General features: G+C 43.5%; 1 protein-coding gene across 2 annotated transcripts in view; it reads left to right on the forward strand.

Annotated features, from left to right (window-relative positions):
- LOC129236815 (E3 ubiquitin-protein ligase UBR1) overlaps positions 1–24,632 on the forward strand; it is a 44,987-nt gene extending 20,355 nt beyond the window's left edge. For both annotated transcript variants that reach the window (XM_054871059.1, XM_054871060.1), the window contains exons 4-10: positions 7,894–8,228; positions 13,158–14,636; positions 15,253–15,914; positions 15,975–16,086; positions 21,094–21,222; positions 21,283–22,648; positions 22,705–24,632. In XM_054871059.1, the coding sequence (XP_054727034.1) occupies positions 7,894–8,228; positions 13,158–14,636; positions 15,253–15,914; positions 15,975–16,086; positions 21,094–21,222; positions 21,283–22,648; positions 22,705–23,894 (5,273 nt within the window). In that variant the 3' untranslated portion in view covers positions 23,895–24,632. The remainder of the gene's footprint in view (positions 1–7,893; positions 8,229–13,157; positions 14,637–15,252; positions 15,915–15,974; positions 16,087–21,093; positions 21,223–21,282; positions 22,649–22,704) is intronic.
- Positions 24,633–24,872: the final 240 nt, after the last annotated feature.

The following is a 24,872-nucleotide window of genomic DNA, read 5'->3' on the forward strand; positions in this document are numbered from 1 at the left end:
TCTGCTTCATTGCATTTTTCCCCATCAAGAACTAATGAATAGAGTATCATGAAATTTTAATCAGCTGACTGATGTCTAGTGCCATTAATGTGTTAGTTCCGGGACTTTTCAGCCCATGTGTTATTCTCAACACAGAAAACTCGACTTGAGATATGAGCGATAATGTGCTAACTCATTTAATTTCTCGGTTTATGCAAAATGAACGAGTCTCTCGACTATTCAATTCAAAAATCTTCTTAAGCTCCAAATTTGAAACTGTGATTGGCTTAGGGAAAGTGGGCGATAGCGGCAATGATATCTGAGCTTCTGGGTGAGCTCCTTTACATGTTTCTTTATTTGAGCTTTATAGCTCATAAGGTTTGTTAGCGCACTTCATTATGGACTAAGAGTCGCTTGTGCATTCAGGACCGTCTCTGACGACGCGATTTGCGTTATCGCCGGAAAGCTCCCTTTGGATATATAGAGAGAAAATGAGTAATCTCTATGACAGGCAGGGAGCAAAGCCATCAAAGGAGAAAAAAGCTACAGAACGGCTTCAATCCATAGAAAAACAGCAACATAGATGGGATCTATCAGTCACCGGATATTAGACTCATAAGGCTATGAAATTGCATCATGGGTGATCAGGAAACACGGCGTCGTTGATTTTTATCTAACGCAGTTTATCAGCGGGCACGGATGCTTTCGGTCGCGTCTCCGCCGTTTTAAGCTGGCAAGACAACCCCTACTGCTCACACTGCTCCAACACGATCGAATGCCATCTTCCAATGTGACCGTTTTCGAGAGAAGCGTCAAACACTGGAGGTGCTACTTGGACACCCGTTGCAGGTGAACAATCTGATAACAGCCATGTGTTAAGACAGATTCAGAAAAATAATGCAGTTTGACTCACGCTGACGCGAACAAATCGGATATCGCATTCTTCCGATGTTCCTTTTGCTTCAAAAAGCGGAGCAATTGAGAGTATAGATGATATAAAACCTCCCATTCCCATGACAGCCGGTTCTACGTTACAGGAATGACTCGGGTTTTTCCCGACCAAGGGCTGCCGCCCCAGTAAACTAGCCCTGTCTAGTGAACAGTATATAAAATATGTCAAAAGGAGAGGACGCGGGAACCAATTATGGTTAATGAACACAAACTTGGCGCAGATAGAGACATAAGAAGACGAGCCCAGGGCGAGCCCAGACGAGCAGGAAGCTGGCTACAAATATGGTGGACCCAGACGTGGATGAATAGAAGTGGTCCACTTCATGGATGCTGTTCTGGGCCCTCTCGAAGTAATACAGTAGTTCCGGGAAGGGAGTCTCCCCAGAAAAGGAGGAGGCCACTCAACACGGTAGACGACGGTCGCTGTAAGTGCGAAGACATTTTGAGCCGTACCTCACCCACCAAAAAACAAAACGAACAAGCGCACATCAGCCTTGTGACTCGTTGAAACTTTGGATGAGTCTTTCTCTTTTAAACTGTGGCTGTAGAAATTTATCGAAGTGGTCATTAGTGAGTTGATGATAAGCAGTGTGTCCGAAATGGGTCTCTTAATAATACCATATCTCAACAATCACTTTTTTGATTTTCGAAAAATTTATTATTATTTACGAAAGAAAATTTAATGGAAATTATGGTCATTTGAATTTGGTTTCAAAAACTTATTTTGAAGTGTAGATAGTTAGGCAGGTGAAATCGTTAAAGTATCACTCTGGCACTCCCCAAGTAGTTTTAGTGCTAAAGCGCCGTTTTGATACCATTATGAGACCCCCAACAGGCAGATATCTACAGCCAGTCAGAGCTGTTGATGTAATGAAAAAGGCTGTTGGAATTTAAGTAGAAGCACAGTCCCAGGTTGTCGAAGAAAGGAGCACCTAGTGAGCTTAATCGTCTGGCTGCTCAACCCGGTCATTTACAGAGAAAGTGCTTAATAGTCTCCTTCTCTGAAAGGCCCCACAGCTTCTGCGATGGGGTTTAAATGGTAATCCTAGCTTTTCCGCGTGTGTGCCGATCGACCAATGGCCGGTAAACACTGCTACGAGTTAGGAAATTGAATGGTGTGGGGGGACTCCAAGACTTTCTGAGTACTCCGTCTATTGTACTGGGGACAAAGGATTTTTGAAATAGCACACGGAGAAATGGAGCTCCATCGATCTGATATGTGCTTTCCTGAGAAATAAGTTGTGCAATTCCTCTTTAACAACAGTCAGGGGGATGCCGATGACCGGTTGGGAGACTACCTCTGAGACCAATTCAGTCGACCCCTTCCTGGCAAGCTCATCAGTAATTTCATCTCGCTCTATGTTCCTATGTCTTGGAGAAATGTTACCTGCACACCCAAGAGATTTGATCTCCTTACAGGAGTTTACTTGTTTGCATCTGCACCATGGCGTTGTTAGAGTAGAAAGCAATGTTGATCTTTTTTACCCGATTATAAATGTGTAGCTTCCAATGGAGTTTGGAGTCAAGTATCGCTCCAATTGTGATTGTTTAATTTAGGAAGTCTAAAATGTGGATGGTTGAAGTGTAAAAGCTTTGACTTTTTCTGGAATGCCTTAACTTTTACAATTTTTTTTAGTTTTTTTTTGTATAATAAAGGGTTTTCCAATAAGTGGTGTTATTCCCGTAAAAGATCAATGGTTTCGTTGATTGTGTGGCACGTAGCGCCTTTAAAATAAACGTTGTCCAGTTCAATACCATCCAATCGTTAATCATCTCTCGATAGCGCAATACATTCACCGTAACTGTTGCTCTAGCTTTATTTTCGAAAAAGTAAGGTCCAATGACTCCGCCGGACCATAAACCGCACCAAACAGTCACACGTTGAGGATAGAGAGGCTTTTCAACAATAATTCTTGGATTTTCTGAGCCCCAGATCCGACAATTTTGCTTGCTGTGGAAGCCACCGAGGTGGAAATGGGCCTCATCACTCAAGATGATTGTTCGATGGAATTCCGAAACATTTTCATGCATTTCAACGACTCAATCAGCAAAGACACGACGTTGTTGATGATCGGCCGGCTTGAGTTCTTGTGTTAATTGGACTTTATAAGTTTTAAGACCCAAATCTTTATGCAAAATACGGTGTAATGCCGTTTGTGGAATGCCTAATTCCAAAGAACGACGAGGAATGGACGAGGGACCTGGGCTTTCTTCAACACTTTCGGCTACAACAGCAATATTTTTGGCTGTTCTTGAGCGACGTGCACGGGTTTTATTCTTCACATCACTAACTTGTCCCAACAGCTCGAGTTTTTTCACCAATTTCTGTATTGCGGTACGAAAATGTGCTTCACGATGACCCAAAAATGTTCGAGTTTTACGAACCGTCTCTGCCAAATTTTCACCATTTTTATAGTGAATTTTAATAATTTCAATGCGTTGTTTAAGCTTGTATCGTTTGATTTTTCTTAATGGCGTAGTTTCTACTTGTCAAATATCAAAAAATTACAGCTTCAAAAGTGACATCTACCAAAATAGCGGGCTATTCAAAATAACACCTGTTATTGGAAAACCCTTTACTTTAAATGTTTGTGAAAACGTAATATATCCGTACGTTTTCCTGTGATATCTTTTTTTGTTTTTGTTTGTCGCGACAACTAGCAAGCACTCCTGTGACATCTACTGTATGTGAAATTGTGACAAAACTTACCGCTGGCCTAAGTATGTATTTTATGTAGCTTCTATTTGTTTGTGTTGGAGGATGGTTCCATGTGTAGAAGTCCACGCAAGTGGGGAAAGTTACTGATCGCCATTCACTTGGGAATGGCCAGGACGATTCTTCTGCATATGGTTCAAGCAGCTCACAACGGCCGGGATTAGCCCACGTATCCTCTGGGTAGCTTCCGAACACCCGTTCGGGAGTGAGCTAAAGTGAGAAGGCGAAACATTCCAGGATAGCTGGTTGTGCGTTGGGTTTGGGACCCGCCACTTAAAAATCCCCCCCAATGAAAACTTTAAAAAAGCCTCGGATGAGACCTCCCTATACTGATGACGACCCCTGCAAACGAACTAAGGACTATGATTTGAGGGCATGCACCTGGAATGTCCGGTCCCTTAATGGGGAAGGTGCCTCTGCCCGGCTGGTTGATGTCCTCGTGAGAGTAAAGGCTGACATCACTGCCATCCAAGAGATGCGATGGACGGGGCAAGGAAAGAAAACCATAGGGCCTTGCGACGTCTACTACAGCTGCCATGTAAAGGAGCGCAAATTCGGTGTCGGATTTGTTGTGGGAGAGAGACTTCGTCGCCAAGTACTGTCGTTCACCCCGGTGGACGAGCGTCTCGCAACAATCCGCATCAAAGCACGTTTTTTCAACATATCGCTAATTTGCGCCCACGCCCCGACGGAAGAGAAGGACGATGCGACCAAAGAGTCTTTCTACGAGCGCCTGGAACGTTCCTATGAGCGCTGCCCCCGCCACGACATAAAAATCGTGCTTGGCGACTTCAACGCCAGGGTGGGCAAGGAGGGAATTTTTGGTCCCACAGTCGGAAAATTCAGCCTGCACAACGAAACATCCGGTAACGGACAGAGGCTGATCGACTTCGCCGGGGCCCGAAACATGGTAGTCTGCAGCACCAGATTCCAGCATAAGAAGATTCACCAAGCCACCTGGCTGTCTCCTGATCGAAAAACACGAAACCAGATCGATCATGTTGTGATAGATGGAAGACACGCTTCTAGTGTATTAGATGTACGTACGATCCGAGGACCCAACATTGACTCGGATCACTACCTTGTTGCAGCCAAACTGCGCACCCGCCTCTGTGCAGCAAAAAACGTGCATCTACCTACGCAAAGAATGTTCGACATCGAAAAGCTGCAATCACAACAGACAGCCAGAAGATTCGCCACTCGACTCTCACTCCTGCTCTCGGAGAGCACTGCCCAACAAACCGGCATCCACGAACAATGGAGCAACATTTCTCGTTCTCTACGTACCGCCGCCGAAGAAGAAATCGGATTCCGGCGAGCCCGAAAAAACAATTGGTACGACGAGGAATGTCATGCTGCCGCAGAAAGAAAGGATGCCGCCTATAGAGCCACGCTGCGATCGGGCGCAACGCGAGCCATGTGGGATCGCTACAGAGAGCTGAAAAAGGAAGAGAGACGTACTATCCGAAAGAAGAAACGAGAGGCCGAAATACGTGAGTGCGAAGAGCTTGAGATGCTGGCCAACAGGAACAACGCCCGAAAATTCTACCAGAAAGTTCGGCGGCTTACAGAAGGTTTCAAGACCGGGGCGTTTTCCTGTAAGAACAAAGACGGCGAACTGGTGACTGACGTACAGAGCAATCTTAGATTATGGAGGGAACACTTCTCGAACCTATTGAACAGTGACAGCTGCGCATGTCACCGAGAAAGTGAAGATCCCGATACCCCAATCGTTGACGACGGAATTGTCGTTCCGCTACCCGATCATGACGAGGTGAGAATAGCGATAATGCGGCTAAAAAACAACAAAGCCGCGGGCGCCGACGGACTACCGGGTGAGCTATTCAAACATGGCGGCGAGGAGCTGGTAAGGTGCATGCATCAGCTTCTATGCAAAATATGGTCGGATGAAAGCATGCCTGCCGATTGGAATTTAAGTGTGCTCTGCCCAATCCATAAGAAGGGCGATCCTGCAATTTGTGCCAATTACCGCGGGATTAGTCTTCTAAATATCGCCTATAAGGTTCTAGCGAGCGTATTGTGTGAAAGGCTGAAGCCCACCGTCAACCAACTGATTGGACCTTATCAGTGTGGCTTCAGACCTGGAAAGTCTACCATCGACCAAATATTCTCAATACGCCAAATCTTGGAAAAGACCCATGAAAGGAGAATCGACACACACCACCTTTTCGTCGATTTCAAAGCTGCATTCGACAGTACGGAAAGGAGTTACCTGTATGCCGCGATGTCTGAATTTGGTATCCCCGCAAAACTAATACGGCTATGTAAGATGACGTTGCTCAATACCAGTAGCGCCGTCAGAATTGGGAAGGACCTCTCCGAGCCGTTTGATACCAAACGAGGTTTCAGACAGGGTGACTCGCTGTCGTGTGACTTCTTTAACCTGATGTTGGAGAGCATCGTACGAGCCGCAGAACTTAATCGCTCAGGCACAATTTTTTATAAGAGCGTACAATTGCTGGCGTATGCCGATGATATTGACATTATCGGCCTTAACAACCGCGCTGTTAGTTCTGCCTTCTCCAAACTGGATAAAGAGGCAAAGCGAATGGGTTTGGTGGTGAACGAGGACAAAACGAAGTACCTCCTGTCTTCAAACAAACAGTCGGCGCACTCGCGTATCGGCACCCACGTCACTGTAGACAGTTATAATTTCGAGGTTGTAAAAGACTTCGTCTATTTAGGAACCAGCATTAACACCGATAACAATGTCAGCCTTGAAATCCAACGTAGAATCTCTCTTGCCAACAAGTGCTACTTTGGACTAAGTAGGCAACTGAGTAGTAAAGTCCTCTCTCGACGAACAAAACTAACACTCTACAAGACTCTCATCATGCCCGTCCTAACGTATGGCGCAGAAGCTTGGACGATGACAACATCCGATGAAGCGACGCTTGGAGTGTTCGAGAGAAAGATTCTGCGTAAGATTTTTGGACCTTTGCACGTTGGCAACGGCGAATATCGCAGACGATGGAACGATGAGCTGTATGAGCTTTACAACGACATAGACATAGCGCAGCGAATAAAGATCCAGCGGCTACGTTGGCTGGGTCATGTCGTCCGAATGGATACAAACGCTCCGGCTTTGAAAGTATTCGATGCGGTACCAGCTGGTGGTAGCAGAGGAAGAGGGCGGCCTCCACTGCGTTGGAAAGATCAGGTGGAGAAGGACTTGGCTTCACTTGGTGTGTCCAACTGGCGCCGGTTAGCACGAGAAAGAAACGACTGGCGCGCTTTGTTAAACTCGGCCAAAATCGCGTAAGCGGTTATAGCGCCAATTAAGAAGAAGAATTTGTTTGTGTTTCTGTGTATCGGTGCAAGGGCTTTTAAGGCGCACAAAATTATATCAGTGAACTTCCAGTTAATTTAAAATTTTATAATCACGTAAAATTTCTTATGTTTGCCTTACCGCAGCCGAAGCTTGTCAAAATTTTTGCACAATTGAATATTTGTACATGGTTTTTCTACTTCTTCACCCATTCATACGCACTTACATGCATACAAACGCGCTTGAGAGCTTCAATAGTAAACTAACAAATAAATCGCGTATTTTATGTAACGCCTAACGAACATACATACATACATACATACATACATACATACATACATACATACATACATACATAAATACATAGATACATACATCCATACATTTAAGTTATCCACACGACCTAATCCGACATTCGCTTTTTGCGATAATTTTTATTAATTTAATTTCGATTTTTTTACTTTTCTTATTTTACGTTAATTATTATATGTTTTTGGTTCCCCAAGGGGCAGATGTACTTTCTGCATTTAGAAACTATCAAACTACTAGGCTTGATGGCTCGCGGCCCCGTGGCGCCTGTAAGTTTTTTGCCAACACTTTTTTTTCGCTCATCCGAAAGTACAAATCAATCAAAACAACCACAAAAGCAATTCGATAATTCAAAATTTTTAAAAGGAAAAGGATTTCCTACGCATTCAGTTTAACACCCGCACATTGTGTTTAGAAGTTTACGGCGGCGCTACTAATGAATATTCATTGCCATTTCATAGGTGGTTAGGTTAATGCTATGCAAAAAATATAATAAAAAATAAACAGCATTAAATCAATAATAATTTAATAATTTTGTTTTTTTTCCTCTCTTTCTTTTGCTATATTTCTTCTCTTTCACTTCGCATACGTATTTACGTATTTATCTTTACTCTTTTCTCTACGCGCGTATGGCTTCGAAAAACTGTAGTGAAATGCACTTTCAACGAGGCTGGCGCCAAGGAGCACATCATAAATGTTCTAATGGAGTTCGTGCTGGGTGATAATCCGAAAATCGTGCTTGACAAACTGCAACAGGAGGGCACTACCGCCGCTGTGTGCGGCAAGGTGTTCAAAAATGGCGAACCCACATACAGTTGCCGGGAGTGCGGCATGGATCCCACTTGTGTGTTGTGTGTGAATTGTTTCAAACAGTCCGCGCATCGTTACCACAAGTACAAGATGTCGACTTCGGGTGGCGGTGGTTGCTGTGATTGCGGCGATGAGGAGGCATGGAAGAAGGATCACTATTGCGAGGAGCACTTGGTAAGTTGAATTCATTGCTTTCACTGGGGGAACAACAACTGGGTGCTTTTTGTAAATTTACGAAGAAAAAAGTAGAATTTAAGTGCAGTCGGGTGTCTCGCCAAAGAAAGTTGCGGTTTTTTCGCCGAACTCCTAAAGTTTATTTATTTTAAGATTTACGTGAGCTATACCGATTTGAAAGTATTTGCAAAAATCGAGTTTTTTCTTATGAATAAAATTAGTTTTTAAAAATATTTTTTTTTTAAATCAACTCAGATAAAAGAAGAGTTTAAACTTAAACAAGAAAGACTGAAACTGACTGAAAGAATTTAGGAAGGGAATTTCGATCATCGATTCCACACATACAAAGCTGCGTATTTTCTATTCAAATGTTAAATCGATCTTTTTGTATGGCTGTGAGAGCTGGCCCACGGCAGACTTGCTCGCAAATAAGCTGCAAGTTTTTGTCGACAAATGTTTAAGACGCTTATTGCGTATTTGGTGGTCCACAACAATCAACAACAGAGAGCTTTGGGTGAATTTTAAGCAGTTACCCATCCAGACTGAAATAAAGCAGAGGAAGTAGAGGTGTGGAGGTGGATTGGCTATACTATTCGAAAGGATCCCGCAGAAATATGCAGGCGAGCACTCGATTAGTACCCGCAAGGCAGTAGAAAAAAAGGACGCCCTAGGTGCGTTCGGAAGAGAACTCTCGAAAAAGGACTTAAGGCCGCAGGGAAATTTTGAAAACAAGTAAAGTCATTGCGAAGTATCGTGACCGTTGGAAGCATTTTATAGAGGCCCTATGTCTCATCAGGGAGGACTGGAATTGAGCGAACTTGTACTAGTGAGGCGGTAGGCTTTTTTGGGATTTTTTTTTTAAATAAATTTTTGTGTTTTTTGCATATTTAGAGAGGCTAACCCTTCCGTTATGTTGTGTCGAAGTTTCAAGCAAATCTGAGGAAACTGAAATCGAGTTTTTTTTATAAATAAAATTAGTTTTTAAAATTTTTTTTTTCAAAAATTCACCTCAGTTAAAAGAAGAGTTTAAGATTAAAAAAAAAGACTGAAACTGACTGAAAGAATTTGGTCAGGGGCCACTTGGTACTGGTGAGGCGCTGGGCTTATTTGATTGATTTATTTTATAAACGAATTTTTGTGTTTTTTGCATATTTAGAAAGGCTAACGCTTCCGTAATTTTGTGTCAAAATTTCAAGCAAATCTGAGAAAAACTGAAGGAGTTATAGAATTTTGAAAGAATTTAGTCAGGGGCCACTTGGTATATTGGTGAGGTGCTAGGGTCTCTTAACTAATTTTTTTTTAACAATTTTTGTTTTTTTTTTTGCATATTCAGGAAAATATTTAGTTTTGTCAACATAATCAGATTAATGAGATTTTTGGTCATCCTTACAATTCTGTCCAGCTCACGTAAACCTGAATGCCTTTCCAAAATACGAGCAGAATTTTTTTTCGAGTTTTCTACAAACTTTGGCGCTTTGAGCTATATGGCTTTTGTTGTGGAATGCATTATACTTTTATAAAAAGAAGAAATTAAATAAAAAAACCAAGAAATTAAATACAAAATAAAAAACCAAAATGTTATTAAAACTAGGTAATACGTCGCGCTCCTATTATTTTGCGCTCAGCTGTTTGTAAAGGGCATTTCAAAAGGCGCGCGTAGATGTTTTTTGAAACTTCCGTTGGGCACCCGGATTAGCATTTACATGCATTTGTATGGAAATTTGTGGCAAATGCGCCACATTTATAATTCATTTTTAAGTATCGCAGGTATATATTTGTAATTTCTTACCTTTTTTATAGGTTTTGGCATGCATTGAGTTACCTACAGCAGCAAAAATAATCGCTGAAAATATTTTAGCTTGTGAAAAAAATTATAATTTTTTGTTTCGAAGGTTTAGAAAAAGGTGTCCAACGGAGAGTTAAAATAAATCATATAAACATTTAGATTCTCTCAGGTTTCACTATTTGTTTGTAAAATACGGCTCTTAACAATTCTAATGATGAAAAATGACATCATTAACATCTACAGTTAAATCCGCCAGCCAGATTCTCGACAGAACGCCCACTTTTCGGTCTGCCAGTCGTTTTTCTATCTTCGACAGAACCAGTTTTCTGAAATTTTTTCACCAACCCATGAATTGTCGACTCATTCGAATGATTATTTCCACCAAAAAATTACGTTTTTTTATCATTTTTTTTTGTATCCGATGCGGAAATCTTACAAAGATACCGCCAACGTCAACCCAGACGGCATGCGCGATTTATACTGCTCGCTAAAGGTACACCCTATTTGGGACCACGCACAGTCAGTATTATTTTACTAAGCTGTGCTTGCGAAGCAGTACACATAAGTACTAAACCCTTAACGTTAATACTAAATCCTGGACCATTTATATCTCTTCATATAAAAATTGGTCTCCTCTCCATTGTTTGGTTGTCTGCTTTCTGTGCTGCGCTGCCATTATTTCTTCCACATTTGCGGAGCAGTTTTTGATTTTGGCCCACACCATCTCAAATGTGCTTTACCTATTGCTTGACCTCTTTCTTTAACTATCGTTTCTATAATCGACCTTTGGGTCACATATCTCGGATAGGAAAAGAAGACATATTCCGCATTTTCACTGCAACTACCGCTGAACGAGCACTCCATTGCGTCATTCTGACCAAATCTATGAAGGTATTCTCTGAAGCAGCCACGTTCCGTCAGAAATTGTGTCAGATAGAAATCCCGTTTCGCCATGTCTTCGCTCGACCCATGTCTAGACCGATAAGTCTGTGTGTCCACCTCCCTTTTGTCGCTAAGTCCCAGCGATTTTGCCACCCATCCATGTTCTCCTGTCTTTCTTCGGTGCACTCGTCAGCCGTAAGTCGTCTATTTAGGCTTTTATTTTAGCTTTGTCATATAAAGGGTGGTTAAGTTTCAAGGGCCGGTGTTGATTTTGAATAAAATACAATTTTTTTAGGAAATTATTGTCATTTCTCTTTATTACGATAATATTGTGGCTCAATTACGTACAGAACAAAATATTGGCCAAATGGCCGCCGCGGCCTCGGCAGCACACCTCCGTCCGATGGTCCAAACTTTCGATGACGCTGAGGCATAATTGAGGTTCTATGCCGTTAATGTGCCGAATTATCTCATCATTTTCTCTTGAATTGTTGCTAGCTTATCGACGTATACCTTTTCTTTCAAATAACTCCAAAGAAAGAAGTCCAACGAATAGAATAGCGAACTCACTTACACCAGGTAGGTCCGTTGTGGCATCATCATTGGAACACTTTAGACGCTCTTATGAAGCGTAGGATAGGTTTTATCCCAACACCGGATAGTTTCGTAAAATAGTCAAAAAAGTGTTTTCCTAACAACCTTCCTCTACTCCTAGCTAAGGCTGGATACTTACAGAGGAAGTGTTCTACTGTTTCTTCCTCTTTCTCGTCTCTACAATTTCTGCAGTATTCATGAGAAAATACGCCTGGCCTAGAAGAGTGCCTACCTAACAGCCAATGACCGTTAACACAAGCCACGACCTTTGAGATGTTCTCTATTGAGAGGTTGTGCAATTCTCTGACCTTTTCTTATCTGCTTGCGGCCAAATTAGCCTGGTTGTAACACAAGTATTTTCTGCTCTCCATGACCTGTTGACCTCCTAGAGAATATTTTTTTTATCCTTAATTTGCAAGTTGCCATAGGAATTCCATTTTGGCCTCTGTTTTTAAGCAGTGGAAGATAAGTACCCTTTCTGGCTAGCTTATCGGCTTTGCAAATTTCCTTCAATATCTCTATGTTCCGGAATCCATATAAAACTGAGCTTGAAGTCGGTGCTAATACCAGTTAGAGCTGCCAGGAATTCCTGAGCAATCTTTAACCTCATTACTCCATTTAATTTGATGGCCGCCTGGCTGTCCAAGGAAGATATCTATAGTAGTTTTTCTTACGGCGTGTGTGTTAAGCTACACTGTTATCTCCTTTATGGCTAAGACTTCTGCCTGGTAGACGCTACAGCAGTCCGGAAGTAGGACAGATAATTCGAGTTCTAATTCTTTTGAAAAAAATTCATAGCCTACTTTATTTTCTAGCTGGGATCCATCCAAGGCGCATTCATTAAAGGTGGTGGGGCCAACAACCATATTTTGTACGTTTGATTGTGAACGGCGAAGTAGTGGTCAGTAGTAGTCAGTCATTCTGTGCTGACAGCCATATGGGCAAGGCGAAAGAAAAAAAAAAACAAATCAGCTGATCAGAACTTGCCGATACCACCTTTAATAGATTCGTCTTAGATCCATCCGGAAAAAATATATTTCCTTTCTTCTCCATGGTCTTTGAGTTTGCCACTCTCTTCTTGACGGGATGTTAGTCTTGAAGCGCTTGTCGAAAGTGGGTTTCGGGCAAGAGTAGTCGGTTTCTTGATTATTAGATGTTAGTATAGAAGTGTGCCGGCTGCCGTAGCCGAATGGGTTGGTGCGTGACTACCATTCGGAATTCACAGAGAGAATGTATGTTCGAATCTCGGTGAAACACCAAAATTAAGAAAAACATTTTTCTAATAGCGGTCGCCCCTCGGCAAGCAATGGCAAACCTCCGAATGTATTTCTGCCATGAAAAAGCTCCTCATAAAAAATATCTGCCGTTCAGAATCGGTTTAAAACTGTAGGTCCCTCCATTTGTGGAACAACATCAAGACGCACACCACAAATAGGAGGAGGAGTTCGGCCAAACACCCAAAAGGGTGTGGCTGAACCGTGGGCAATAAAAATAATTTAAATTCATTTTTCATTAAAGTATCACGAAAAATTTAGTAAAACCATTTAAACCACTTACAAAAAATATTATATATGGCGAGAGAAAGTATGACGGCATAAAATTTTATCATTGGAAGGTTACATTTTGTTTATAAAATCACTATATTGATTTTTTTTATGAATTTGCAGCGTGGCAAGGAGAACCCCACCAGCAGCACAATTATCACGGACGCCATCAAAGAGCGTTGCGAGTTGGCTTTCACTGCGGTTCTCACATTTTGCGTAAGTTTTCTCGAAATCGAGTCGAATGCGAGTCTCGAGTGCTTGGATGGCGACTTAGATGACACCCAGGAGGAATGCTTTTGCACCGTACTCTACAATGATGAATCACACACCTTCGATCAGGTCATACAGACGCTGACGAAAATCGCCAAGTGCCGCCAAAAGGACGCCATGGAGATTGTGGCGGCAATCGATCGCGAAGGCCGTGCTGTGGTGAAATGTGATACGTTTAGTGAGTGTTGCCAACTGCAAGAGGCCATCGAGAAACAAGCGGTCGCCACCCTGTCGGCTTTACACACGGCACGCGCCAATCAATCGTTACGCGTTTCTGTGCTCAATATACGCGCCGTCGCTTGCCAACAATTCGCGATTCAATTACTCTCCTGGTTTCAGGAGTTTCTCATTAAACATTGCATCTTCAGGCAGATATTCGCACGACTCATAATGGATCGCAAAGCGCCCTACAGCATACGGCACATACTCGAATACGATGTGAAATTGTGGAAGACGGCACGCTCGTGTTGGCATCGCCTGCTCATTTCCGGCATGCTGATGGAGTACGACAACAAAATGGCGCTGGCACAAGAATTCTCCAAACATTACGCCTCGGTTGTGCAGGACTTCATACGCGACGATCACGAGCACTCATTCTCGATTGTGTCGCTAAGTGTACAACTTTTTACGGTGCCAAGCATAGCGAATTATCTAATAGCGAACGAGGGTATATTTCACAAATTGCTGCACACCTTCTATCATGTGGCCGTGGAGACATACATCAAGAATAAGACACTGCAATTTGCAAAGAATGTTAATGTATCTTTCAAACGCGCCGCTTACATACTCTACGATTTGCGTTACATACTCAGCTTCAAGCCGGATGTGTGGACGGATGAGTTGCGCGAAGGGTTTTTGGAGGGTTGCAAGGCGCTGCTGCGGTTGCTGAATGTGATGCAAGGCATGGAGTCGACTACGCGCCAAACTGGCCAGCACATGGACTACGAGCCGGAGTGGGAATGCGCCTTCAACTTGCACATCAAGCTGGCCACCACCATCACGCTGGTGTTGGAGTGGTGTGCGACCGATGCGGTGGTGCTGAATAAACTCTATCAAATGGTAATGCGCTACCTTTGCACGAACTCCTTCATTGTGGATCGTGTGCCGAAGAAGGAGGAGCGCCACGTCGCCGGTCATGTGGCGGAGTGCATTGTATACGATGTGGCCTCGCGACCTGTATCTATACATCTGCCGCTGTCGCGTTTCTTTGCCGGCATATACCTACATTTGGGCTCATTTGGCTTGACATTCGACAATGCGGTAGTCGGTCACAAACGCTCGCCGGAGGAAATTATTGAGCCCATATTATGCACACAAACTATGATTGCTCAGGTGAGTTGTTGAGATGAAAAAATTGCAAATATTTGAGGCTTTACCAGACCCCTCCGACGTTCATACATCCTATCGAGGATGCATTTCTGTACTTTTTTTATTTCCTCAGTGGGCCAAATACCCTACGGCAAATCATGCGGAATAGTCCCAATCTTTTTAGTTGCTCTCTGCTGTCTCTGTCAGAGTAGGCACTGAGCAGGTAACTTTCGTGAAAGAACCCTGTGTAGCCTGCTCTCCAGAGACCACCGATATCTCTTTGCCAGCACCAGGATTGTCCTTGGCTGAGGTCTCCACTCGCTCCATCAAGTTGCAAGCCGACGGAGAGGTTGCGGGCACTGTCGAGTCGTCAACATTTTCGTTGCCAGCTGGTGCAAATCACTTCGTCGGTCTGGAACTCGATGTGGGTGTGGAGACACCAGAACGGGATCTTTTTGAGGTTGTCTGTACGGTACCAGGCGCATTCGACGACCTCAGCGCCATGGACCGGGCTGCTTCCAGCGGTATGCCCTCGGCGACTAAGGTTTTTAGTCCCTTGTGTCCAGCTTCGGACAGCTTCACCCTGTTTCTATGAGTTTTTTTGCAAATATGTATAATAATTCACATTCGAATTTTGCAGGTTCACGCCGGCATGTGGCGCCGCAACGGCTACTCACTGCTTCACCAGCTCTACTTCTATCGCATCGTACGTTGCCGCAGTGAAATGTTAGATCGCGACATTATTGGCATGCAGATTGGTGCCGCCCTCATCGAGAGCAACCAATACCTCATACATATTTTGAATAAATTCAATTTGATCAAATGGATACAACCGGATTTTGAAAAAGATTTAACTGCTCAAGCGGTGGATGATGAATTTTTACTATCGATGATTGAGGAATTCTTGGAATTACTTATTGTAATCATCGGCGAACGCTACGTGCCCGGAGTGGCCAATGTTACCGAAGAGGATCGCATTAAAAAGGACACCATACAATTGCTCTGCATTAAACCGTATTCGCATTCGGAGCTAAATCGCGCTTTGCCTGAAACGTACAATGATACCGGATTGGAAGATGTTATCGAGTCGGTGGCGGTGTTCAAGAAACCACAAAAGTCGGACGCCAAGGGCGTCTACCAGCTCAAAGAAGAACTCTACGATGATTATAATATGTATTTCTATCACTACACCAAGGAGGAAAAGTCCAAGTCCGAGGAGACACAACGGCTGCGACGCAAGAACAAAGGTGAACTCGTCTGCTGTCCACCACCTAAGTTACCCAAGTTGACCGATGGATTTGTGTAAGTTCAATTGATATGCGCATGAGTTTTCTATGATACAAACAAAATATTTTTCCACAGCTCGATTGCCAATTTGTTGCAGTGCGATGTGATGATGACGATTTTAACAACTGTGCTGGATCGTGCAATTGATATAAGTTCAAATAGCTTTGCTGAGAATCATCTGCAGGAAGTAAGTTAATGCAATTGGGTTGTCTAAAGAAATTTCGGTAGGAAGGTAGATAGGTGAAATGGTTAAAACACCATTGTGGCATTCCCCAAGCAGCACTAAAGCGCCGTTTTGATACCATTGTGAGACCTCCAACGGGCAGATATCTACAGCCAGCCAGTGCTGTTGATGTAATGAAGAAAGTTGTTGGAATTTAGGTAGACGCACTGCCCCAGGTTGTCGAAGAAAGGACCACCCAGTGCGCTTAATCGTCTGGCTGCGAACCCGGGCATTTACAGAGAAAGTGCACAACAGTCTCCTGCTCAGAAAGGTCCCCACAGCTTCTGCGATGGGGGTTAAATGGTAAACCTAGCTTTTCCGCGTTTGTGCCTGCCGATCGTTCAATGACCGGTGAACACAGCTACGAGTTTGGAAATTGAATGCCGTGGAGCCCCCAGGACTATCTGCGTCCTGCGTCTATTGCCCTGGGACCATAGGATTTTCGAAATAGCACACGGAGTAATGGAACTCCATCGATTTGATCTGTGCTTTCTTGAGAAATAAGTTGTGCAATTCCTCTTTAACAACAGTCAGGTGCATGCCGATGACCGGGTAGGAGGTCTCTGCGACCAGTTCAGTAATCTTTCGGGACCAAATGTCTAAATAGAGTAAGATAAAGCAATGTCTTCCACATATCGCAGCTCACCCAGCCACTAGAGGGAGTTTCCCTGGTCTCCTGCGCTGACAACTGTACGATAATGGCGTTGGGCAATGACATTGATGGCTTGTGCGTCAAAGTATACGATTACCTGACCTTTTTCGCTTTTTCCAAGCGAGGAATCTACAACTTTCCCCCACTAAGTCCATGGCCACCCCCTTTACAAGGCCAAAGTCGACGACACACCAATTCCGACTGTTAACTACCCCAAGATTTTGGGAGTAACCTTTGACAGTTTGCTCTCATTTTCTGTGCACACAATCGCAATTGCTACTGCTAAGTCCAAAACCGCAACAACCTCCTCAAATCGTTAGCCGGCAGCACTTGGGGCAAAGACAAAGGTATGTTGCTGGCGACATTTGAAGCAATAGGCCGGTCGGTTCTAAATTACGCTGCGACTGTCTGGTCGCCTGGAACTAGTATAAGCAGTGAATAAAGCTTCAGACATGACAAAACACTGCTATTCAGGCAGCGACGGGATGCCTCCTCATGTCCTCTCTACAACACCTACATAACGAAGTACAGATACTCCCTGTCAAGGAGCACAACAAATTGCTCAGCAAACAGTTTCTACTACGGTGATACCGCAGGTTTCACCCCTGTAGACAGCTGAGGCTTGCAGGCACATCAGGAGGCACCTCTTCAATTTCTCCGACGAGATCCAGGACAAAACGAACCTACAACTATTGGACCGGACGGTGTTTAGACATACGCTAAATTACATTTATACGGGAGACACTTACTACCTTCCTAAGCTCCCAACCCCTGAATACCGTAATCAGAGTCCAACCCCCACCCACAGCAGATGAAGAGCTTCAGCTACCCCGAGAGACCCGCGTAACTTTGGCACAATTACGTTCTGGTACTGTAGCAGACTGAACTCCCACATATCTAGAATTGGCCCCGACATACCAAACTTATGCCCTGCATGTGAAGGTACTCCGCACGCCACTAAATACGTTTTCACATGCCTCATCAAAACTACTCACCTAACACCCCTCTCCCTCTGAACCCAACCTGTTGAAACAGCAAGTTTCCTGGGCCTACCGGTATATGAGCACTACATTGCACAGAAAGGGTTTACTAAGCTGCTACAACAACAACAGTCGGCCTGATATAAATGGCAACGTACGACCAAAAAAAAAAAACTCTTTGAGGGTTTTAGCCACTGCATTACGTCCAATTGCCGATTTTTTCGCTCTTAATCTCTCTAAATTATGTCACCTTTGAAATGCACTAAAGTATTATCTGAGCCAATTACATCGAACATTAACGAACTTTTTAGGCTACACAATTTAAAAAAATATTAATAATTGGTGTTTACACCTGGCTGTTTGGCAGAGCTCCTTCTCCTATTTGTGGTGTGCGTCTTGATGTTTTTTCACAGTTTTTTGCCGCCTTCAAATGAACAGTTTTCATGAGCAGCTTTCTTATGTCAAAAATACCCTCAGAGGATTGCCATTGCCCGCAATTAGGAAACACTTTTTCTATTATTTGTTGTTTCATACCCCAGTTTTCGACCCTGTGCACTTCCGAAAGGTAGTCATGCAACAAGCCATTCGGCTACCGCAGCCGCCAACTTAAGGTGCCTGCCCAATGCAGGCTGGCTTTGTTTGCTTGGCTTCGACAGCTGTCAAAAATGAATAGAACAATATTAAAATAGCCGTCTTCTATTCGCCACTTCTCTGCTCGCTATCTCTCAGCTCGACTAACTTGCTAACGCTTGGCGAAAAGAAGAGGCCTATATATGAAATGAGGCCAAATGGCAGCTTTGCTTGAAGCGCTTGAAGTACGGCGAAGTTTCATAGAGCTTTGACTTTAGGAATTGAACACCCTTGTCTTTTGTTTAATTTGATTTGATTTAACTCCATTTGTGAATTTTAGACAGATTAGAGAGTTTGTTTATTTACATTCACTTTTAAAAAATGTTTCAAGAAAATTTAATAAATGCCATCGAAAAGCATTATTGAATTGTTCCTCGTCTCATCTCGTCTTGCGCAAAGTTGAAAGTGCTCATGTTTTTGTCGATATCTTCTTCTTCTTGATTGGCGCGATAACCGTTTTAACAAAGCGCGCCAGACGTTTCTTTCTCGCGAAATCCAGCGCCAGTTGGAAACACTAACTGAAGCCAAGTCCTTCTTCACCTGAAGGATGGTTCCGTGTGTAGAAGTCCACGCAAGTGGAGAAAGTCCCTGATTGCCATTCACTTGGGAGTGGCCAACTCGACAACTTCCGGGCTTCGCCTTAGTATTCCCTGGGCAGCTTCCGAACATCCGTTTGAGAGTGAGCCACGAAAAAACTCTTCTCTTATGAAAAACAAAACAAATCCTCGTTAAAAAAACTGCTTTAGTGCTGATCTTTCCCCGTATCTTTCTCCGGTCCCTGGGGACCATCGTTACACTTTTCGTGGGACTGATAAAGTTAAAGTTAAAAGTTCAAGTTAAAAGATAAGAAAACTTCGCTTGATGCATCACTGTTTTCTCCTTCCAACATTTTCGGTTTTATGGGCGATAAATATTCTCAAGAACAAACTACAGGGTACGGTACTCGAAGTGTAACCAATTAAAAATTAGTTTGGAAAATTACTTTTATTCAATTCAAGGTAAAAAATGTGTGAAAATAATGCAAAATTTAGAATCAATTTACTTTTACTCGATATGACTACCTTTTGACTTGACTATGGCCATGAGATGGTCCAGAAACGAATCGCAAGATTCCCGAATGTGAATTCCAGGTATTTTGACCCACTCGCAGACAATGGCTCTTTTCAACGTCGCGAGACTAGTGAATCTTTTAGTTCGGACCTGGCTCTCCAAAATGGCTCGAAGAGAATAATCCATCGGATTCGCGTCTGGAGAATTTGAGAGCCATTGTGTGGACGTTCTAAAGTTTGGAACGTGGTTTTTTACCCATTCTTGGTTCACTCGAGCTTTGTGAGGCCGTGCCGAGTCCTGCCACCGAAATGTCTGTTTGCCTACGGCTTCAAAGCAACCTCCAGAATACTTTCCCGATAATATTTAGCAGTTACCTTAACGCCAGGCTCGATTAAAACGATTGAAGAGCGCCCATCTGCGGTTACAGCGGCCCAAACCATTACTTGTGGCGGGTGCTGCCTCCTGGTGGCCAATCGATGACTCAAATTCTCGTATCAACGGCCGGTGAAATAAATCCTATCGTTTTGGAAGTTTACGAATTGCTCAATTTGAAAAATGTTTTCGTTAGAAAACACAATGTTCGGAAGTTGACCGCTGTCGGCCTAGCGAAACAACTCCTTCGCTCTCTCAAGTCTGACTTGTTGCTGCTTTGGTGTGAGGTCATGCACCTTGTGGATCTTTTAAGGCTTGACTTTGACATCATTTTTCATTGTGCGGCGGATGCTAGGGTCGGATATTTTTAGCTCTTTCGCCATTTGATTGGCACTTCATTGGGAATTTCGCTCAAGTCGTTTCTTCACTTTTCGAACCATTTCACGTGACGTTGCAGTCTTTTGATGACCACCTGCATGACGTTTCGCGATGCTACCAGTTTCATTGTAACGAGTAATGGTGCGATAAACAAAAACTTTATTTACTTTAAGGTGCTCCAGCTCACGAACAATCGCTTTTTGTGATTTTCCAGCTAAAATCACACTTTTACGTTTGAAATCCATTACAGAGTTTCTTTTTTCGCGTTTACTCTCGGCAATATGCCTTCGCCTGCTAATAAACAATACTTTGATTGTCATTTAGCGAACTAATAGACAAATGGTGGCCGTGCATTAGCTGCGCGAGCGGTCTGAAGTTGGTTACACTTCGAGTGCCGGACCCTGTAAATTTTGTACTCTCAAACGATCTGTATACTTTGTGACCTTTGAGACTTTTATGACTTTCTGCCAACTGAAAGCTTCTTTGAAGGTACGCATGCATTGCCTGTTCCATTGCCTCACTCTATGAAAAGGAACGATACCTTGGCTTATCTCGAATATGACTCCGAAAGTGGGCGCCGTACGCAGTGCGTAAAATCGCATGCTGAGAAGTCACTGATTATCGCCTACTTAGAGAGCGACCGCTTCTTGCCGGCGGCGGGAAAATATCGGGGCCGCGCTCAACGAGTTAACATCACGATTCAAAATTGTGTTATGTATTATGGAATATGACTAACATTTCTGCTTCCTTGTTCCTTCTGATTGTGATGAAGCGTTCCGAGCGCTCATTTGGCCATACAAGTTTTCAAAGCCAGCCTGCATTGTGTCAGCACCTTTACTTGCAAACTACCCAATTTACTCGGCAGATACTTTTTTCAAACACTAAAATAACTACTTTATTTCTCAACAGGTACTCTATTTAATTGGCTATGGACTGCAAGAAGAGCAATCGGGCAATTATCCGTTCCTCTCCTTCCACGAACAGGCACAAAAATACAATATGCTATCGAAATTAGAAGAGCTATCGCGCAGCGCCAGGGTAAGCATTGCCTCATTGCAAATCTTTGAATGATTTACTTATTTTTGCTTTTGCTATCAGGTTGAGTCTCACCGTGATTTCATACTTTGGACAATTAAGAAATTCAAGGAGCTACAAACCAAAGACCAAACAGTCAGCGGTGGCGATGTGAGCGCAATGCCGATAGAAGGCGAATCCGTCGAGGTGGCACGCCCACTCACCGCTTCCGAGCAGGAGAAGCAAGACAAGGAGGAACGCGCGCGCTTGGCCGCTGAACGACGCGCCAAAATAATGGCACAAATGCAAAATGCCCAAAATAATTTCATGAAATCGAATGCCGAAATGTTTGCCAGCGCCAATGTGCAGTCGGGCAATCGCGACACATCGACAACCATGGAATGGCAAGATGATGTTTCGGTAATGGACGAAGAAGGCGCTGTGGCCTACAATTCGCTGGCTTGTCTGGGTGTGGAGCGTCGCTTGCAGCAGCCGGAAGAGCAGAGTTTCAAATGTATACTCTGTTTTGAGGATTGCACCGTTAGCAAGGATGGGCCGACACTTGTCTATTCGGCATTCGTGCAAAAATCGAAAGTGTTGCCACCCGACGCAAAATATGCCTATTCGGTGCACACGAGCAGCTGCGGTCATGTGATGCACGTCGATTGCTGGCAAGAATATTACAACAACGAAGAATCGAAGGAACAACGGCGGCCACATAGGAGTCGCCAGCCTTTCCCCCAAACACCACAGAGCACTGAATTTCAATGTCCGTATTGTCGTTGCCTGAGCAACTCGGTGTTGCCGCTAAGCGCGCCACTGTCGAAGTACTCAATGCCATTGGTTATACACAAGGGCGAGGATTTGTTCCCCATCGATATGTGGATTGAAGTGATGAAAACGCTGGCCGACGAATTGAATGTGTCCACTGTTGAGGGCAATTTCGATCGTGTTCTGCCACCGGCTCACACAATATTGTCGCGTGCAAACCTGTATGCGAATATCGCACAATTCGAGCGCATCGCACAACCGATTGAGAAGACCGAGTTTCCGCCAAGTTGGACCAATTATGTGCAACACTACGTGAAATCGTTGCGTCAACACGCACCTACCGATTTTGAAAAGTCGGAAAAAGAAGGGCTGCTATGGCTGTGGAACACCTGTGTCTACACAGTTCAAACACTGGAAGTTTACTTGCGCGCAGTGGGCAAGCCATTCAAGAGCGAAATGTCCATACGCCATAAGAGCTGCCTAAATGGGCTGGTGCGCGCAAGCTGTTTGTATGGCGCCAATCTGACGAGCACAGATGTGAAGAACCTGGAGGGACCGGCGGCTGAGTTGCTCGACATAATCTTCAAACAGAAAGGCAATTCGGTCATCGAGTGGAATTGCTTCAGCATGATGGTGCAAATGATCTGCATGGTGCCGAATTTACTCTTCGCCTCTTCGCGTAAGTTGCTTGCTTTTCCAACTTAATTATTACATAGGTAAATTTTAACATTCCAGACAAAGCTGTGGTGGTCAACGGCAGCATGATGGACTTCTATGCAGTGCAGCTATTCTTTCTGGCTAATATGGTGAAGGCAATCGTGCTTTTCGAGCCACCCACATTGGAAGGTGACATGGAAATGGATGTGGATGAGGAATTTGACCAGGGCGTGAAACAGCTACCGGAAAAAGTACGCAACAACATAGCCGAATTCTATCGCAAATACAATTTCGCCGCACGCCGACAAGCGGGCAACACAGAGCAGCAGCAGCAGATGCGTTCACGACCACAACCGCAAACGCCACCAAAGTCGGATGAGTCCACAACGCAAGAGCCAATGCAGCCAACAGTCAGCGACGCAGAGCCATCGCAGGATGCATACATTGCCGACGATGAGTTTAAGGCACCTTGCACTTTGAGCACCATCGCCGCGCTGTACGATCACATCAAAACTGAAATGCGTGAATTTTTACGTTGCTGCTGTTTGTTCTTCCACTTTGTGACCGAAGTCGAATTCCCCGATGAGCTCAGCTACACGGCCAGTGATACATATGAGAATATGTGCAAATATTTAGGACTGCAGACCGGCTTGGAGACATATTTCGAGAGTGCCGGCTGCTATGCCTCCATACTGGAGACATTTGCCTCGCATCCCGACATAGTTTACTGTGACGTAACAACGAAAAAGAAGCGCTGCGGCCGTGACTTTGCGGTGGTGCCCTGCACCATACCCGTACCGCGCCTGGTGGAACTACCCGAAGACTTTAGCGATCTTATAAACAGCGTTTCGGACTTTATTTGCCCGAATAGCGAGCGCGAAGAAATGAAAACACCATCGATGTGCTTGATATGTGGCAAAATTATTTGCTCACAATCCTTCTGTTGCCAACCGGAGCTGGAGGGACGCAATGTGGGCGCTAGCACCTATCACGCCAACTTCTGTGGCGCCGAGATTTGTGTGTTTCTGCGCATACGCGATTGCCAAATTATCTATTTGGGCCGGAATAAGGGTTGTTTCTTGCAACCACCCTACCTGGATGAATATGGTGAGACTGATCAGGGGCTGAGGCGTGGCAATCCGTTGCGTTTGTGTCCAACGCGCTACAGTAAAATACATTTGGTGTGGCTGGGTCATGGATTGCATGAAGAAATTGCACGACTAAATGACAATACGTCTGTGGTGGCCACACAGTGGCATCACATCTAGTCGTTTTGGACGTGGCCAGCACAACGTTGTCGGGCATAGAAACACAAGAGGTGAACAAGAAAGTACATGCGACACTGAGGAGATGGCGAAACCAAGTTGTCAACTTATGTGATTTATGATGAGAGCTAAATGAATCAACCTTATCGGGAATATTTTAGCGCGCGTCAAAAATGCTTTGTCCAAGACCGGTTTTGCGAAATATATATGAGGAGGAACATTGGAATTTCGTTCCCGCTACGGTTGTATAGTTTTGCCTTTTGATTTTGTAAAGAAATAATTTTTATTTTATTTATTATGAACTACTTATAATGAAAGCGGAGAGAGTGTTCGCTGAAATGTGTTTTAGCCAAAAACAAAAAAATGCAAATCCTGAAGGGCAGTTTAGTTTGTAGTGGATAAGGTAAAACCGAACGCTTTTCAAGATACAAAACATCTGCATATGTATACATTTATATATGTATGTATGTATGTATTATACCATAAACATTATCTGTGACTGTTTGACTCAGCTAAAAAATATGCTCGAAAAACTGCAAAACTGGGATAGAAAACAAAAACTAAATTAAAATCCAACTGCACACAAAACTTTTCCGGCACTCGTTAGAACTTTCGCTCTATATGCAATACAAATACTTACAATAAAAATGTTAATAATTACAATTAAACATTTAATGCAAGAAGTGAATACAAAAAACAAAAACAAAATAAAACAAAAACAATGCAAAATAAAGAAAATCATCCTTTGTCTTTGGAATCTTTCTATGCGCAACGTCGGCAAGGCATACCCGCGAAGTGGGTGTAATGAAAGTGCAGTGGCATTAGTGTGGCTCAAAAATAATTAAAAAAAAATTGTAATAATATTTTTTTACAAATTGTAATATTTTTTTTAATCGTAAAAATATTTGTTTTTAATAATATTTTTTTTAATAATATTTTTTTTAATAATATTTTTTTTAATAATATTTTTTTTTAATATTA

This window comes from Anastrepha obliqua, chromosome 2, assembly GCF_027943255.1.
Source record: "Anastrepha obliqua isolate idAnaObli1 chromosome 2, idAnaObli1_1.0, whole genome shotgun sequence".
In the NCBI taxonomy this organism is placed as follows: domain Eukaryota; kingdom Metazoa; phylum Arthropoda; class Insecta; order Diptera; family Tephritidae; genus Anastrepha; species Anastrepha obliqua.